The sequence below is a fragment of the Actinia tenebrosa genome, unplaced genomic scaffold (assembly GCF_029948245.1).
Source record: "Actinia tenebrosa isolate PJP-AT-01 unplaced genomic scaffold, QUT_ActTen_1.0 PGA_scaffold9__36_contigs__length_13948895, whole genome shotgun sequence".
In the NCBI taxonomy this organism is placed as follows: Eukaryota; Metazoa; Cnidaria; class Anthozoa; order Actiniaria; family Actiniidae; genus Actinia; species Actinia tenebrosa.
The window spans coordinates 9,851,819-9,870,490 of record NW_028292586.1 but is presented as its reverse complement, the minus strand read 5'-3'; the positions used below and the strand labels follow the sequence as shown (position 1 = coordinate 9,870,490).

At 44.9% G+C, this 18,672-nt stretch overlaps 2 protein-coding genes across 2 annotated transcripts in view; both read right to left on the bottom strand.

Moving 5' to 3' along the window:
• Positions 1-469: 469 nt before the first annotated feature.
• LOC148904766 (uncharacterized) lies at positions 470-1,696 on the bottom strand. Its single transcript, XM_089024500.1, has 3 exons — positions 1,511-1,696; positions 977-1,270; positions 470-811 (listed from the first exon to the last, which is right to left on the bottom strand). Exons 1-3 carry the CDS (start codon positions 1,694-1,696, stop codon positions 470-472), a joined length of 822 nt encoding a protein of 273 aa, XP_088880626.1.
• A 552-nt stretch (positions 1,697-2,248) lies between these two features.
• LOC148904764 (uncharacterized) overlaps positions 2,249-18,672 on the bottom strand; it is a 42,483-nt gene continuing 26,059 nt past the window's right edge. Inside the window, exons 3-5 of the mRNA XM_089024499.1 lie at positions 4,914-5,013; positions 4,284-4,638; positions 2,249-2,307 (exon numbers count right to left, since the gene is read on the bottom strand). Coding sequence (XP_088880625.1) covers positions 2,249-2,307; positions 4,284-4,638; positions 4,914-5,013 — 514 coding nt within the window. The remainder of the gene's footprint in view (positions 2,308-4,283; positions 4,639-4,913; positions 5,014-18,672) is intronic.

The following is an 18,672-nucleotide window of genomic DNA, read 5'->3' as shown; positions in this document are numbered from 1 at the left end:
CGGATGTAGTCCACTACCTTTTTATGCAGGTCGAATTCATTTTCGATCTTAAATACCAACTTGTTCGCTGTATCAAAACGCCGCTCTATTTCATACTTGCCTGTCTTACGCAGCGCGGGTAGGACCTCTTCAAAGACCCAATCGCGGAACTCTACGCCCTTGGGTAGTTTGGAGCTGAATATCAGTTCATACAACCCCGACTCGGTTACGTACAAGGAATGTGGGTGCGTAGTAGAAGGGGAACGAATCGTTACCCTTAGCTCACCCAACCTTTTCTTGTGTTTCTCCGAGACGTGGTCACTAATAGCCTTATTGGTGTTTTCGTAGCCCAATGCGGTAGCTATTTCCTTCGCTTTAAAGTACAACTCGTCGCCTTGCACTATGCATTGCAGTTTGGTGTTGTTGTTTTCGAAGACGCGTAACATGGTATATTAGTCAAATATTTTATCTTTTTTTCCAGGATGGCAAATCAATACGCAACGCTCTTTAGCTGATTCATTTCTACGCTTAGCTGCGCGTCATACACCACGAAGACGTAGCAGTTTATCTTAGTCGAATCGCTGGCATGTTTGGTGCGTTTAATTTCCAAAGTAATGCCGTCTTGGGTGTTTACCAGCCGCAGACCCTGACCGTGCATAGATTCATCGTTGGTAGTGCGCATGTCAATCCATAACGCATACTTATCCGTGAAGAACTCCTTTGGGGCAATTTGGTCACCAAACTTGCGCGCGACTTCCCGGTACATATCCGCGGGCTTTATCCCTTGGGAGTAGACCTTGTTAGGCACTCCGTTAATACTAACACCTACGTTGGTAATGTTAGGATTAAAGAATACCTCAGAGTCACGCAATCCTGCGTTGTATGTCTTTGCGAACAGCAACATTAACCCTGTAAGGCTGCGCCTGGGAAGGTTAATGCTTTGGTTGATAACCTCTTCGACGTTGTTCGTAAAGCTGAACGTCTTGTACATTGCTACGTGATCGTAAAGAAAAGACTTCCCTGCACTGTATTCCATGCCAGCGCTACGAGCCAGCTCTTCGCTGTATACCGTTTCGTACTGCAGCTCCAAGTTAGTAACGGAGTATGGGTGGACGGCTGCTGAACTTACGTCTTTTCCCTGCAGGATGTTCGTAGTATCTGCTAGGGTCACTTCGAACTGCAGTTCACTTAGCTGCCTTGGGTAGTATGCACCGTGGTTCGTGATAACTTCGAAGTCCAACGGGATAACATATTTAGTACCGTAGGCCGCCTTTATTTCGTCTTCTCCTGAGGCGCCAGAGGCTGCGCTTCTTACCTTACGTATGGCTGCGCTTGCTATTCCTTGTTCTATCCTTTGCGCGCGGTCGCAGGCCGTCAACCATAAGTCTTTGTACGTGGTGTACAGATCGTACCTGTTCAAGTCCAAAAGGGATTCCCCGGCGAACTTGATTCTCATCTTAGAGACGAGGCTCCTGCCTGCGTTATTAACGACATGACGCGCGTCTGCGGTATCTGGCTGCACCGTTAGGTCAAACCTTAGCGCTAACGTGCCAGGAACTAAGACTAGGTTATCCGTTAGGCGGGGCACGCCCACGTACAAGGTTTCTCCTGGCTTTGCGCTGGATGGCGTGAATGTGACCCGGTGAAAGGTTCGTTCTGCCTTTAGTCCGCCAACCTGCTTAGGTAATATGTTGGGGTTTAACTTTGAGCTTATCATATATAATGGCGGCAGAAGGAACGACTTATGGTCCTCAAGAAGGAACGGATTTTGGTCCCACCACCGAAGAAGGTCAAGTCGACATTAACGATGAAGAATATGATACGTTAATCCCAAATGACGACGTGTCCCGCGAGTATATTTGGGATAGGCTTCGAAATAGGTTCGGAAGTAGGGCCCGCGAGGCCTGGCGTTCCTTAAAGGACAAGTGGCAATCGAGGAACCCAGGGAGACCTATTCCAGAGTATTTGGAATTGCAAAACTTGGATTCCACGGACCTAAGAACCGAAATGCTAAGGGGGCTTTTAGACGACGTAAGGGAGAAATTTCCAAATGTGGACTTGGCCCGCCTTAATTTCTAAACCGGAGATAAGGGGCAAATTCAAATCCAGTACCAAGGAAGGGATAAGTGGTATAATCTCTACCAAAGGAGAGACTCCGACAGGCTCACCAGTAATCTCCCAAAAGAAATGAAAGACGCATTAGGAAGGCCTAATTTGGTGGAAAGACTAAGAGAAAACGATGAAAACACCAGCGAAGCCTTTGACAAGTTCAAGTCCCTAATGCAGGGGCAACAAAAGGGCGCTGAGGCAATAAGGGAAGTCGAAGAACTAAAGGAGGCAATGGAGGAAAGGGAGGCAGAATACATGAGACAAAACCGACTACTCCTCGATGCTCAAAAGAGAGAACTTAACGATAAAAACCAAAGAATGAGAGAAATGAGAGAACAAAGAGACAATGCCCTACGCGATAGGAACCAAGCCCAAAAAGCCTTCGAGCTCGCCCTGCAAGACCTGGACATGAGCAAGGAAGACGCCAAGGACTTGCAAACCACCATAGCCGGCTCTTTGGAGGAACGGCGGCAGTTGGTTGCCGAAATCAACACTAAAGAGGAGCAAATCCGGCAAACAGATCAGGCTATTGAAGACCTGGAGGGGCAAATAGAGCGGCAGCGAGAAGTAGTTGCGGACCAGACTCGTCCCGAAGAGGAAAGGGAGGCTGCCCAAAGGGAAGTAGAAACCCTTCAAGTACGCCTTGCGGAATTGCAGGCGCAAAGAGAAGGCCTGGAGCGGGAGTTGGGTCTTACCACCAAGGAAAAAGTAAAAAGAGCCCTTTTGAAGTATGGTATTCCGCTAGCATTTGCGGTCGCTATTTCGAGCGTAGTAGGAGTTATCCTATCTGCGCTTAAGGCTACAGGCGCAGGCGTAAAGAAATTAGGCAATGGACTGACGGACTTGGGAAAAAAGATGGCAGCCGGTCTTCCTGGGCTGCTTGGTAGCGTTCTTGGCCTGGCACTTAGGGCCGGCGGAGAACTGCTAAAGTTTGTGGGGAATAACATTTGGATCTTGGTTGTCGCTATAGGAGTGGTACTCCTGAAGAAGATGAAGGGTTAATCTTAGCCTTGTGTATTACTGGTGGCTTATCGTCGTCGGGTACCCCAGGTGTTCTCGACTGGGGATAAGTAAAGATAGTATTCGCGCCGCCTTGATAATGCGGAACTAGCGGCAGCACGCTCATGGTGCTAATAGGCTTATGATTCCAAATAGCATCCGTCGGATGATCTTTTGTCGGGGCGGCATTTATCCGAAGGTAGGCAACGTCGTTGGGAAGAACCTGAAGCTTCGCATATTGACAATTGGCTATCATATGAAAAGTTACTGGCGTTAAGTCTTCTGTGCTTAACGGTGGGGGCTCCGACGAGAAATGAGCTGGGTTCCTATTATTATCTTTTTTTCTGTAGGGTAGTAATGGGTGGTCATCCTCATCAACGATCCTAAACCCGACATTACACGAATACCCCGTCGAAACGCAAATGGTACACATGATTAATCCCAAGCCCCCAACCTTCACCCACAGCCCGGTGTCATGCCAATGCTGCTCTAAGTAGTCCTTCTCCTCCAGGTAATGGAGAAACCAATCTTCCTTCGCGTGTGGATTCATATATTTCAGGAAATAAATTCCCTTCTAGAGACTAATCACCGTAAGAGTGCTAATGGTCTTATGATTATAGACAGTATTCCTTTGATTTTCTATGCCATTTACGCAAACGCTCCCAGAATCGTCTACGCGTATTTGCAGCTTTACCTTCCCATGGCAATCGGCAACCATATGTAAAGTCCAAACCGATAGATTCTCGGCGCTCTGGGGGTTGGGCTCTACGGAGAAATGCGCAGGCTCCCTGTTGTTCGTTTTCGTACGCATAGGCTGCAGTATGCCATTGTCATCCAGGAACCTAAAGCCCACGTTGGCGTGACTACTCGTGCCAATGCAAATACTACAAAGGATTAACTTCTTTCCAGAGTAGTTCAAGTCTACGGACATGCCCGTGACATCAACCCAAGATGCCTGGGTGTATTTTTTCTCGCCTGTGTAAGTCGTATAGACACAATCTACTCCAGCTACGTAGGGGTTGTTCATCGCCATATCTAATAACTCAGACCAATGCTTGCGGTGGCTAAGCCGGCCTTTAGTAAGTTATGGTCATATTCCTCGGGTATCGTAGGCAGCGCCTTCTTTGATGGTTTCTTAACTACGGGTAGCTTCGTTTCGTGTGACTTTTTTGGCTCCTCTACGAAGTGAGGAATACCCTTGGTCATGTCGGAGTTTACGTCATTCGCCCCAAACTTCATGTCTTTGGTTGCTCGTTGAAGTTTGTTGTTATAACCCACGACGGAATTGGCGTTGATAACCAAATTACTTGGCATTAACCAACAACCAGGACTCAAGGCATTATCCAGTCTAACCTTTGATTGCTGCACCGCAAGTTGATACCTTTGAACTGACTTAGAGATCTCATTCTCGATAACAGCGCTTTCGAAGAGGACAAGAAATACTTGTTGTGTTTCCTGCGACGCACCACTGGCATCTACGATGGGGCTGCGAGTGCTAACCTGTGCTCCTAGAATGCAGTAAACAAAGGCTTCAATACTGCGGTTAATCCTTGATAGGTTTTTCAGTCCAATGCCCTTTGCGGCAAAGAAAGGCGCCCAAGGATACTTCTCTTTGCTTTGAATAAAGTAGATTAGATTACCCTTTGTTCCGCTGCCTCCTATGTCCGAGAATTCGTAAGAGGATATCCCATGCCTGGAGTTTCTATGCTGGCGCCAACATACGAAGCATAGGTGTAAGTCTCTCCTAAACCATGGGCGGCACCCTCTTTGTTGCGAAAATCAGGGTTGGTAAGCTTAAACTCATTCCTTAATCGCTCCCATGCGACTTTGTCATATTTGTTATCCTTTGGATTAAAGACAGTGTCACCAGGAAGCGGCGCTCCTATCTCAAACAATATCCTACGAATAGTAAAAGCAACGTGGAATCTTAGGAAAGGAATATGGAACATGTCCGCGGCTATACCACATCCTTTAGTAGCAGCCCAGACAGCAAAGTTTAACTGCTGCGGCCAATACTGCATGTTGGGACCTGATAACCATTCTCTGGATTCCTTGCCGGTCGTATGCTTCATCCTCGTCTCTTTGAAGATGTCTCTGACCTTCGTTTTGAAGGTCGTAGGACCCACGGGGATTTCTAAGGAGGTAAACATCTTAGCAAAGTCATTCGCTCCACCTTTGTTGTCGTAAAATGGGTAATTCTGGGTTGCCGGTAATAGATTCTCTGGAAAATTAGGTTGCCCTTCTTTATGCTCGGGTTTTGGTTGTAAAATCTTAGGATGCTTTGGCTCCAAGTCCGCATTGCTGTACATCCTAGAGTCGTTAAAGTAAATCCCATCTGGCCTTCTTTCAAACTTACTAGGGTCTGCATGTGGAAACATCTTCCTAAAGGCCCTCCAGTTCCAGTAATCCCTGTTGTCATGATGTGGCTGCTCCTCAATATCATTCCCAAAAGCGTCGTACATTAGTATATATAATGGATGTTATACCATCAGCACCTAAGTTATACCCAGATGTTCCCTATACTACACCTAACGAAATGAATGCCGAAAACGTCAGGCTCAATAAAGTAAATTTAATCCTGGCTTACTTGGAAGGGCAGACAAAACACTATGAAAAAGTTAGGAAGAAATACGTCAGAGCCCGGAGTACGCTACATAAGATTGCGATAACTTCAGGATCCATATCCGTAGTGTTAACAGGCTCCGGCGTTGCTACTTCGCTTACTGGACCGGGAATAATTGTTGGAGTTCCTTTGGCCGGCGTTGGGGCAGCCTGTGGTATTATTTCTGCTGTTGCTACGAGTATTATGAAACAGTTGTCAAGCAAAATATCCAAGCATGACACGACAATAGCTCTGTCAAGGGCTAAAGTAAATACTATTACCGACCTTGTCTCAAAGGCTTTGCGTGACAGAAAGATAGACGACGTAGGATTCTCGCTTATTCTGGCCGAAGAGGAAAAGTATGAGAAGTTAAAGGAGGAACAAAAAAACAGTCGTAAAAGATCTTTCCGAGGAATCTCGCAAAAAGATCTACCAAGAAGCGAAAGAAGAGCTTCAAAGAAAACTCGCTCAGTAAATATTTACTTTGAAAAAAGCGTGACAGGATTCTATTTACATATCGAACGTCAGTCTAGAAAATATGCAAATTAGAGTGTAAGACATAGATATAATAATTTTCACATACATAAGCGTCCAGATGTGTCTGGCGTTCGCTTGTGATAGTGGACTTTGGAGCTGGGGAGGCCTAAAGTCACGAGTTCAAGTCTCGCTGTAGACGCATTTGGACCGGTTGCTGTGAGTGAAAAAAAAGCCTCCCCCACTCACAGCAACCGTGGGGGGAGGGGTGGAAAAGAAAAGATAGAAAGTGCGATTCAACCCCGCGATGGGGGGTTTCGCGAGGAAAAGTTGGAAAAGTCAAGGGGTGTCTCGGGACGCTGTCCGGAGTTCACCCTCTGGTGGGTCGTAAGAACGATATATACGTATGTATTAGAGGGCCTCTGGCGCGGGATGAAATATGCCCCGTAAGCCCAAAACGCAAAAAACCCCACTGGGGATAGCTTGGTGTTCTGCGCGATGCATTCCCCAGTGGGGTTTCTGGCAAAATAAACGCCAGTTTTGCATTTTTATTTTCTCGGAATCCATCCTAATAGGGGATGGTTGGGGTCTATTTTGTAAAATATTTCGTAAATTACGTCAGGGTAATAAGGAATATCCTTATCCAGCCGACAAAACATCCACTCGGCTTTTGTCATATCAGAAACCTCAGGAATAGACTTACAGGTAATTTCAGACAAAAGATAGGGAATAGCTTTGTAATATTTCCCCAGTTTTAATTTTTTCAGCGTTTTCCGTAGACTTTGTGGGGTTGGCTCTTCTAAGTGGTCTATGATTTTCTTCCTTACTTCGTTGTTTAAATATACCGGTCGATAACCTTGGATATGACTCATCCAGTCTCTAAAGTATTTTATTCTCTTATAAGGTGTTTTCTTACGACCTCCATTGGCGTAATACTGCTCTCTGGTAGCATTTGGTACGGCATTACGAATATTCTTACCACACTCGTAACACTGTGCTGACGTGTCGTCTTCTATTTGCATTTTTTTACCACAACAAACAAGCTTCCTTGGTGGTTGGGGCACAAACTTGGGTTTCAAGCACTTTACACAGAAATCATAAGCAAACTCTTTACATTCTTCGCACTCCATATATAGACTAACATATTTAACTACATAGACGCGGGATGCGGGTAATCGCGGCACGAATCGAGGAATTCACTTTAGACGGGTAATCCTCCGGTGGTCGTTGCGCTGGAACCCCCATCCCCTATACTACTATCAATTCTTCAGATTTGAATGTCTCGGGGGTTGACAGCCCTGATAATATACTTATTAATATAAATATAATATAAATATGAAACTGTACCTAGTGGGTAATTGTCTAGACATTGATTACACAGACTTTCATGCAGTAAGCGTATTCTTTACCGAACATTAAACAGTTAGGCAAGGCTGGGGCTTAAATATATAAACGTCGGGCGTTCTCGTGTGATTGAAGCTTGTGTCGCAAAACAGTTTTGTTTCTTTACAAGACTTTAATTCAATTTCTTACCTTTTCGTGAAGGTGATTAACAGCTGCAAAAGAAATTTCCTATTAATTCCTTACTGCAAGCCTACGGGGTTATATTTGAACTATATTTATATTTAAGTCACTGCACTCCCTAACTGTTTAATACTCGGTAAAGAATAAGCTTACTGCATGGGATGTAAAAGACTGTGTAATCAATGTCTTGACAATTACCCACTAGGTACAGTTTCATATTTATATTATGTTTATATTAATAAGTATTTTTGGTTTCCTTGGTTTCTCGGTTTCCTCGATTTCCTCGATTTCGCAATGCCGGTCTACCATGGTATTGATTTTGCTTTTAAACATGGTTGACTATGGTCTGCCATGGTATTGATTTTGCTTTTAAACATGGTTGACTATGGTCTAACATGGTATTGATTTTGCTTTTAAACATGGTTGACTATGGTCTACCATGGTATTGATTTTGCTTTTAAACATGGTTGAATTTGGTCTACCTTGGTATTGATTTTGCTTTTAAACATGGTTGACTATGGTCTGCCATGGTATTGATTTTGCTTTTAAACATGGTTGACCATCGTCTACCATGGTATTGATATTGCTTTCAAACATGGTTGACCATGGTCTACCATGGTATTGATTTTGCTTTTAAACATGGTTGAATTTGGTCTACCTTGGTATTGATTTTGCTTTTAAACATGGTTGACTATGGTCTACCATGGTATTGATTTTGCTTTTAAACATGGTTGACCATGGTCAAACCATGGTCGTTGTTTTATATAGCTAGACATTAACTGACCATGGTTGACCATGGTGACCATGGTCAAAACATGGTCACATCATGGACAAACCATGGTCAACCATGTTTGCTTGATCATGTTCTAACATGTTTTAATAATGTTTGACCATGGTTTGACCATGGTCCTGACGCAAGGGTTACTATTTCTACTGATCTTGCCTAATATTTGAGAAAGGAGGGTGAATAAAGATTATTGGTAGCTATTCTGATAGTCAGAATGAATAAAATTCATTATCATTTTGGTGAATATATCAAAAGTTGAAATAAGTTGATATGTATTGTAATTTGAAATGCGTAAATCCATTAGTATAGACATGGAATTTAAATTAAACTACTTTTTTGTACTTGCCTGATTGAATATCTCCGTCTGCCATCTTAGTTTGTTTTAGCTAGATCCAAGTCTTTCTTAGTCTACCCCACAGCCGCTTTCAGTGTCGTCACGCAACGCTTTCTCCCCTGAAAGCGGCTGTGGGGGAGACTAAGTCTTTCTCTGATCATGACTTATTTGTCAAAACAATGATTATGCGTGATTTGAGGTGATTTGACATTCTATGTTGCGTGACGACATTTGCTAAACTTTCTATCCTCAACATATGTTTTGGTTTCTAGCCCCAACATGTCATAGGCTTTCTATCCTCAACATATGCTATTGATTCTAAACCTAACATGTGCTAGGGCTTTTAACCCCAACATGTACTAGGGTTCGTAACCCTAAAATTTGCTAGCCTTAATTTCTAGCTCCAACATGTGCTAGGCTTTCTACCATCAACATCTGCTAGGGTTTATAACCGCAACATGTACTAGGGATTCTAGCGCCAACATGTACTAGGGATTCTAGCCCCAAAATGTACTACGCATTCTATCCTCAACATGTGCTAGGGTTGCTAACCCCATCTTGTGCTAGGGTTTCTAACCTCAACATGTACTAGGGTTTCTAGCGCCAACATGTACAAGGGATTCTAGCCCCAACATGTGCTACGCTTTCTATCCTCAACATGTGCTAGGGCTGCTAACCCCATCTTGTGCTAGGGTTTCTAACCCCAACATGTACTAGGGATTCTAGCGCCAACATGTGCTAGGTTTTCTAACCCTAATTAGGGCTAGGGTTTCTAAACCCAACCTTTGCAATGCTTTCTATCATCGACATGTGCTAGGCTTTCTATCCTCAACATGTGCTGTGGTTTCTAACCCCGACTTGTGCTAGGGTTTCTAACCCTAATGTGTACTAAGCTTTCTATGATCAACATGTCCTAGGGTTTGTAACCCCAACTTGCACTAGGGTTTCTAACCCCAAAATGCAGGGGCGGCGGAAGCTGAAAAATTTTGGGGGGGCACTCCAATATTTCACGGTACCTTGAAATGACCCCCCCTCCCCCCTCCCTGTTTAGCTTGATTACAAACGTGTATGTGTGATATTTCAATCAGTAACATTTTGCGCGCATTAAAGCACTTGCAATTGTGCTGAGAGACACAAAAATGATGCCAGTTGTCGCTAGTTATATCGTATATTTTTTAGATACAGAAAATTATGTAATATCAAAATAATAAATAATGGTAATAATAACCAAATCTCATGCGTTTTTTTTTTTTGTGTGTGTGTGTGTGAGAGGCATTATATTCTGGGGGGGGCCAAGCAGCAGTAAGGGGGACTCGCGGTTTCCCCAGGAACCTATCACGTTTTCATGGCAATTACCCGCGTTTACGCCTATGGGAAACTTTTTGGCGGCACGGGAATAACCCGCAGGAATAAGCGGATTACACTGTTTGCTTTCTGGGTACCACAAACGGAGGGTTAAAATATGTCTCATATACGATGCATGAATGTAAAAAGTTCGCCAATGACTTCTGTATAATTTGCCTAAGATCCAAAGTTAACATACCTAAGCCCAAGGGGTTCTGGTGTTGTGGTAAGAAAATGCAAATAGAAGATGACACGTCAGCACAGTGTTACGAGTGTGGTAAAAATATTCGCAATGCCGTACCAAATGCTACCAGAGAGCAGTATTACGCCAATGGAGGTCGTAAGAAGACCCCATACAAAAGAATAAAATACTTTAGGGACTGGATGAGTCAAATCCAAGGTTTACACCCGGTATATCTTGGCAAGCAAGTAAAGAAGAAAATCATAGACCATTTAGAAGAGCCAAACCCACAAAGTTTACGGAAGACATTGAAAAAATTAAAACTAGGGAAATATTACAAAGCTATTCCCTATCTTTTGTCTGAAATTACCGGTAAGTCTATTCCCGAGGTTTCTGATATGAGCAGAGCTGAGTGGATGTTTTGTCGTCTGGATAAGGATATTCCTTATTACCCTGACGTAATTTACGAAATATTTTACAAAATAGACCCCAACCACCCCCTGTTAGGATGGATTCCCAGGCGATGATTTTATACAAGTTTTTTCACAAATGTGAAAACGATGCAGGCTGTGTAATATTTTGTGAAAGCGCCAGAGGCTGTGTAATATTTTGTGAAATTAATTTGCATATGAACCAGACAGCCGGCGTTCAATATGCAAATGAAATCCTGTCTTGCTTTTTTCGAAGCAGATGTTTACTGAGCAAGCTTTCTTTGAAGCTCTTCTTTTGCCTCCTGGTAGATCTTTTTGCGAGATTCCTCGGAAAGATCTTTTACGACTGTTTTTTTATTCCTTATGTCCGACTTTAATTTCTCGTACTTTTCCTCTTCGGCTAGAATGAGCGAGAATTCTACGTCGTCTATTTTCCTGTCACGCAAAGCCTTTGAGACAAGGTCGGTAATTGTATTTACTTTAGCCCTAGACAGAGCTATTGTCGTGTCATGTTTTGATATTTTGCTTGACAACTGTTTCATAATGCCCGTAGCAACAGCCGAAATAATACCACAGGCTGCCCCAACGCCGGCCAAAGGAACTCCAACAACTATTCCCGGTCCAGTAAGCGAAGTAGCAACGCCGGAGCCCGTTAACACAACGGATATGGATCCTGAAGTTATCGCAATCTTATGTAGCGTAGTCCGGGCTCTGACGTACTTTTTTCTAACTTTTTCGTAGTGTTTTGCCTGCCCTTCTAAGTAAGCCAGGATTAAATTTGCTTTGTTGAGCCTAAAGTTTTCAGCGTTTAATTCGTTAGGTTCCTTAGGAAGTTCAGGATAAAGTGGAGGTGCTGATGGTATAACATCCATTATATATACTAATGTACGACGCTTTTGGGAATAATATCGAGGAGCAGCCACATCACGATAATCGAGATTACTGGAATTGGAGAGCATTTAGGAAGATGTTTCCACATGCAGACCCTAGTAAGTTCGAAAGAAGGCTCGATGGTATTTACTATAACGGCTCTAGGATGTACAGCAATGAGGATTTGAAACCTACGCTGGTCGATCAGATAGACTCTCAGCTGAAGCATCCTAAGATCTTACCGCATAAGCCTAAACCCGTGCAAGGTTGGTCAAAGGAATTATTGCTTGGTACCAGTACTTATCCGATACACGCAGTTGCGTTTAATGAACATCCAAGCTTGGACCTAACGTTGAACATGCGGATCTCTAACAACCATTCCTTTCCGTTAAAGGTGCGAGATATCTTCAAAGACGTTCCCATTATTCATACCACCGCTAAGGAATCTCACGAATGGTTGGTAGGTCCTAACATGCGTTATTGGCCGCAGCAACTAAACTTTGCGGTTTGTTGTGCCACTAGCGGCTGTGGTGTAAGTGCAAACTTGATGAAGAATTCAATATTTATGTTTCATTTTCACTTCACGGTTAGAAGAATACTGCATGAGATGGGCGTTACTGCATTACCAGGAGATGCTGCGTTCTATCCAAGAGATAACAAATACGACGTTCCGGCCTATAACAGGCTTTGTAAGGAGTTCGGTGTTGTAGGGAAGGATTTTAGATGCACTGTCGGTGCTAACAATGGTCTAGGGCACATTTGGGCTTATTGGGGGATTGGTGGACACGAGCTAAGCGATAAGGAAGTTCATGCATTGCGGCTACGGTGGAACACGGGATATCATAAGGAAACTCACGACAGTAGCACCTTCTTTGAACCAAACGCTAAGACCACTAAGGAAGTCAGAGACGGACCTCTGTTCAAAGACGAGGGCGGTAAGTATGCAGGGGCCAATCCACTGATTATTAAGATTACCAACGACGAGCAAACGAAGCAATATCTTAATTTCATACCTCCAGAAGGTAAAGGACTAACTAGAGCTGGTCTTGCTCGTTTGAATCGCAGCATAGAAGCTTACGTGTATTCTATCCTTGGAGCCCAAGTAAATACCCGATCAAGCATAGTGGGGAATACCGGCGCCGCAGAAGAGACGCGAGCCGAAGCCTTGATCTTATTTGAAAGTTCAATCTTGGAGGGCGACATTAGCAAGGGCGTACAGCGTTACCAACTAGCTATACAAAATTCTAAGGCGAGGTTGGACTATGCAGTAGCTCCGGGTTGTTGGTTAATGCCTAGTAATTTATCTATAAATACTGGCTCTGTAGTAGGATACAACAACAAACTTCAACGAGCTACTAAGGACATGAAGTTTGGGGTGAATGACGTGAACTCTCACATGACCAAGGGCATTCCTCACTTGGTAGAGAAACCAAAAAAGGAACACGCAGAAAAACCCGAACCAAAGAAGAAGCCTCAAAAGAAGGTTTTGCCTGCGATACCTGAGGAATATGACCATAACTTACTAAAAGCCGGCTTAACCGCTGCAAGCATTGGTCTGAGCTATTATATATGGCGATGAATAACCCCTACGTAGCTGGAGTAGATTGTGTTTATACGACTTACACAGGCGAGAAAAAATACACCCAAGCATCTTGGGTGGACGTCACGGGGATGTCTGTAGACTTGAACTACTCAGGGAAGAAGTTAATCCTTTGTAGTATTTGCATTGGCACGAGCAGCCATGCCAACGTGGGCTTCAGGTTTCTAGATGACAACGGCATACTGCAGCCTATGCGTGTGAAGACAAACAACAGGGAGCCTACGCATTTCTCCGTAGAGCCCAACCCCAGCAGTGCCAAAAATCATTCCGCTTGGACTTTCCATATGGTTGCTGATTGCCATGGGAAGGTAAAGCTGCAAATGCGCGTAGATGACACCGGGAGCGTTTGCATAAATAGTATAGAAAATCAGAGAGATACGGTTTATAATCACAAGACCATTAGAACTCTTACGGTGGTGAGCCTTTAGGAGGATCTTTGATTCTTGAAATATATGAACCCACACGCGAAGGAAGATTGGTTTCTACATTTTTTGGAGGAGAAGGACTACTTAGAACAGCATTGGCATGACACCGGGCTGTGGGTGAAGGTTGGGGGCCTGGGATTGATCATGTGTACCATTTGCGTTTCGACGGGGTATTCGTGTAATGTCGGGTTTAGGATCGTCGATGAAAATGGCCACCCATTACTACCCTACAGAAAAAAAGATAATAATAGGAACCCAGCTCATTTCTCGTCGGAGCCCCCACCGTTAAGCACAGAAGACTTAACGCCAGTAACTTTTCACATGATAGCCAATTGTCAATATGCGAAGCTTCAGGTTCTTCCCAACGATGTCGCCTACCTTCGGATAAATGCCGCACCGTCAAAAGATCCTCCAACGAATGCTGTTTGGAATCATAAGCCCATTAGCACCATGAGTGTGCTGCCGCTAGTTCCGCATTATCAGGGCGGCGCGAATACTATCTTTACTTATCCCCAGTCGACGACGCCTCGGATGCCCGACGACGATAAGCCCCCAGTAATATATAAAGACAAGATTAAGCCTTCATCTTCTTCAGGAGTACCACTCCAATAGCGACAACCAAGATCCAAATGTTATTCCCCACGAACTTCAACAGTTCACCGCCGGCCCTAAGTGCCAAGGAAACAACCGAACCCAGCAGCTCAGGAAGACCGGCTGCCATCTTTTTTCCCAAGTCCGTTAGTCCCTTACCTAACTTGCTTACGCCCGCGCCCGTAGCCTTAAGCGCGGATAGGATAACTCCTACTACGGTGCTAATAGCGATCGCAAACGCCAGTGGAACGCCATACTTCAAAAGGGCTCTTTTTACCTATTCCTTGGTGGTAAGCCCCAACTCCCTTTCCAAGCCTTCTTTTTGCGCCCGTAATTCTGCAAGGCGTACCTCGAGGGCCTCTACTTCCCTTTGGGCTGCCTCCCTTTCTTCTTCGGGGCGCGCCTGGTCATTGATTATTTCCTGCTTTTCGGATACGTTTTTTTCCAGGTCTTCAATAGCCTGATCTCTTTGCCGGATTTGCTCTTCCTTAGTATTGATTTCGGCAACCAACTGCCGCCGCTCCTCCAAAGAACCAGCTATGGTGGTTCGTAAGTTCTTAGCTTCCTCCTTGCTCATATCCAGGTCTTGCAGGACAAGCTGGAAGGCCCTTGGGCGCTGCCTTTTTCGCGAAAGGCAATGTCTCTTTGTTCTCTAAGTTCTAATATGCGTTGATCCTTGTCGTTAAGTTCTCTTTTTTGAGCATCAAGAAGTAGTCGGTTTTGTTTCATATAATCTGCTTCCCTTTCCTCCATTGTTTCCTTTAGTCCTTCGACTTCCCTTATTGCCTCAGCGCCCTTTTGTTGCCGCTGCATTAGTGTCTTGAACTTGTCAAAGGCTTCGCTGGTGTTTTCATCGTTTTCTCTTAGTCTTTCCACCAAATTAGGCCTTCCTAATGCGTCTTTCATTTCTTTTGGGAGATTACTGGTGAGCCTGTCGGAGTCTCTCCTTTGGTAGAGATTATACCACTTATCCCTTCCTTGGTTCTGGATTTGAATTTGCCCCTTATCTCCGGTTTGGGAATTAAGGCGGGCCAAGTCCACATTTGGAAATTTCTCCCTTACGTCGTCTAAAAGCCCCCTTAGCATTTCGGTTCTTAGGTCCGTGGAATCCAAGTTTTGCAATTCCAAGTACTCCGGAATAGATCTCCCTGGGTTCCTCGATTGCCACTTGTCCTTTAAGGAACGCCAGGCCTCGCGGGCCCTGCTGCCATACTTACTACTTAATTTCTCAAAGAGACTTCGTCCGTCTACGTTGTCATTAGGAAGTAAAGACTCATATTCTTCGTCGTTAATATCGATTTGGCCTTCTACGGTAAGGGGATCGAAGTCTGGATCCGTTCCTTCTACTTCCATTATATATGATAAGCTCAAAGTTAAACCCCAACATATTACCCAAGCAGGTCGGCGGACTGAAGGCAGAACGCGCCTTTCGCCGGGCCACGTTCACGCCATCCAGCGCGAAGCCAGGAGAAACCTTGTACGTGGGCGTGTCCCGTCTAACGGATAACCTAGTCTTAGTTCCTGGCACCCTGGCTTTAAGGTTCGACCTAGCGGTGCAGTCTGACCCCACAGACGAAAGAATTATCGTTAACAACGTGGGTAGAAACTTAGTCTCTAAGATGCGCGTAAAGTTCGCAGGGGAATCCTTGCTGGAGTTAAGTAGGTACGATCTGTATACCACGTACAAAGACTTATGGTTGACAGCCTTTGACCGCGCGCAAAGGATAGAACAAGGAATTGGTAGTGTCATTCTGCGTAAGGTCCGCACACCTACGAAAACGCAACCTACTGACGGCAGCGGAGAAACCGCAGTGGCAGACGCAAAGCGAATAAAGACAGCCTATGGTAGTAAGTATGTCATACCACTGGACTTCGAAGTGGTTACGAATCATGGTGTGTATTACCCAAGACAGTTATCCGAGTTACAGTTTGAAGTAACCTTAGCAGATGCTAATAACATCATTGGTGGGCTAAGCACTGCACTTACCAAAACGACTCCATACTCTATTACCAACTTAGAGCTGCAGTACGAAACCGTGCGCAGTGAAGAGCTGGCCCGTAGCGCCGGCATGGAATACAGCTCCGGCAAGGCATTCCTATACGACCACGTGGCAATGTACAAGATGTTTAGCTTCTTGGATAAGACGGATGAGGTTATTAACCAAGCTATCAATCTCCCCCGAAGAAGTCTCACGGGGCTAATGCTGGTGTTTGCCAAACCCTACGAGGCCGGCAAGCGCGACTCTGAGGCCTTTCATAACCCCAACATTACTAACGTAGGAATAGGTGTCAACGGCATTCCAGATAAGGTCTACCCCCAGGGAATGAAGGCCGTAGACATCTACAGAGAGGCAAAGCGTAAGTTTGACGACCAGGTAAGTCCTGAGGAATTCTTTAAGGATAAGTACGCGCTGTGGATTGACATGCGCACCACCAACGACGAAGACCTACATGGTCAGGGTTTACGTCTAATAAATAGCCAGGACGGCGTAACATTAGCAATCAAACGCACCGGGAACACCAGTGCGGGCGACGGTGATAAGATAAACTGCTACGTTTTCGTAGTCTCAGACGCGCAGCTAAGCGTGGAAATGAATCAGCTAAAGAGCGTTGCCTATTAAAATATCCCTTACGTATACGATGCTTCGCGTATTTCAAAACAACGAAACCAAACTGCAATGCATAGTGCAAGGCGACAAGCCTTACTTTAAAGCAAAGGAGGTGGCGTCTGCGTTAGGATACGAAAACACCAAAAAAGCTATTAGTGACCACGTCTCTGAAAAACATAAGAAAAGGCTGCGTGAGTTAAGGGTAACGAATCGCATCCCTTCTACTATTCACCCACATTCCGTGTTCATATCCGAACCTGGGTTTTATCAATTAATATGTAGTTCAAAGATGCCAAAGGCAGAAGCATTTCAGGATTGGGTATTCGAAGAGGTCCTACCCGCACTAAGGAAGACTGGTAAATATGCAATAGACAAGCGCTTCGACGGTCCAAACAAGTTGGTATTCAAAATAGAAAATGAATTCGACCTGCATAAAAAGGTAGTGGACTACATCCGCAGGTTTTACGCCCAAATGCTTGTGACCCCTGGTCTAGGCGAACTGCAGGACTCGGACGGCAAACGTATAAAGTGCTGGCAGAAGGGCTACCAACGCGGTCAGCCCGACCTGCTCATCTTGAATGCACACGTGCGATACCGCGGTTTCTGCGTGGAATTAAAGACGCCAAAGGGTAATGGTGCGTTATCCGCGGATCAACGCCTGCTGCTGCAACGGTACGAAGAAAATGGTCATAAGACGCTGGTGAGTAATGACTATGATGACATTTGCCGCGCCATTGCGGACTATGCGCAGGGAATTCGCCTGCCCTGTAGGTGGTGCTGTATGCGCTTTCGAAGCGCGCAGACGTTGGCAACGCATTTAAAGATATTTCATAGATATAATGGGCATAGTTCAGCAAACGCAGTGGCGAGATTTGACGGAAGGCATTGCATATGAAATAAAAAATTACGTCGTCTTCGAGGATATCAACCGCTTGCGGCTGCTACTGAAAGACGGTGACGGCATAGAGTATTCCCTGTGGGCGCCCGATAGGGTTCGGTACGTCATACAGGGCGAAGAATTCACCCATCTGCGCTCGCATGGTAAGCAGAAAGGGCGCTTGGAGTTCGACGTCGAAAGGCGGGTCACTCCGTCTCCTCTGCATGTGTAGACGCGTCTAAAGGTAGGGTGCGTTGCGCTTTGGGGTCCGCTGAGCACCAGTGGCCGGTAAAGTCGCTTTCTAAAAATGCGCTGCCGCAATGAAGGCAGTCGTATTTTTTACGCGGTTTGGGTAGGGGCTGCTTACGGGGGGTTATGCAGTCGGCAGCAGGTTCGCAGGTGATGCAGTACATATATTAAACCTCCTTAAAAAGTAGGTCCTTATATTTCTTGTTGTTTTGTTAAGGGATTGCAAACCCCTTAAAAAGTAGGTCTTCGTATTTCTTGTTGTTTTGTTAAGGGATTGTTAATACGTCTTAACAAAACAGCAAGAAAAAAGAGAAGGTAATTTAAAACTCTTTGCGCAAACCAAGGATTACTATGACATTGCAAACCCCTTAAAAAGTAGGTCCTTATATTTCTTGTTGTTTTGTTAAGGGATTGTTAGTATGCTTAACAAAACAACAAAAAATATGAAGACCTTTTTTGAGACTCTTTGCGCAAACCGAGGTCGACTTCTAAGACATCCTTAAGACGTCTTGTTAAGTTGTTCACGGATCTTCTTAGCCCGTTCATTGCCGGCATGCCAGTCGTCGAACCGATCTAAGTACTCTTTGAAACCGCGGGGATCAGACTGCGGATACAAGCACTGCCAGATATGATCATTGCCTTTCCTTGTGTAACCACAGCGGCTGCAGTCGGCCTCCCAATATTCTA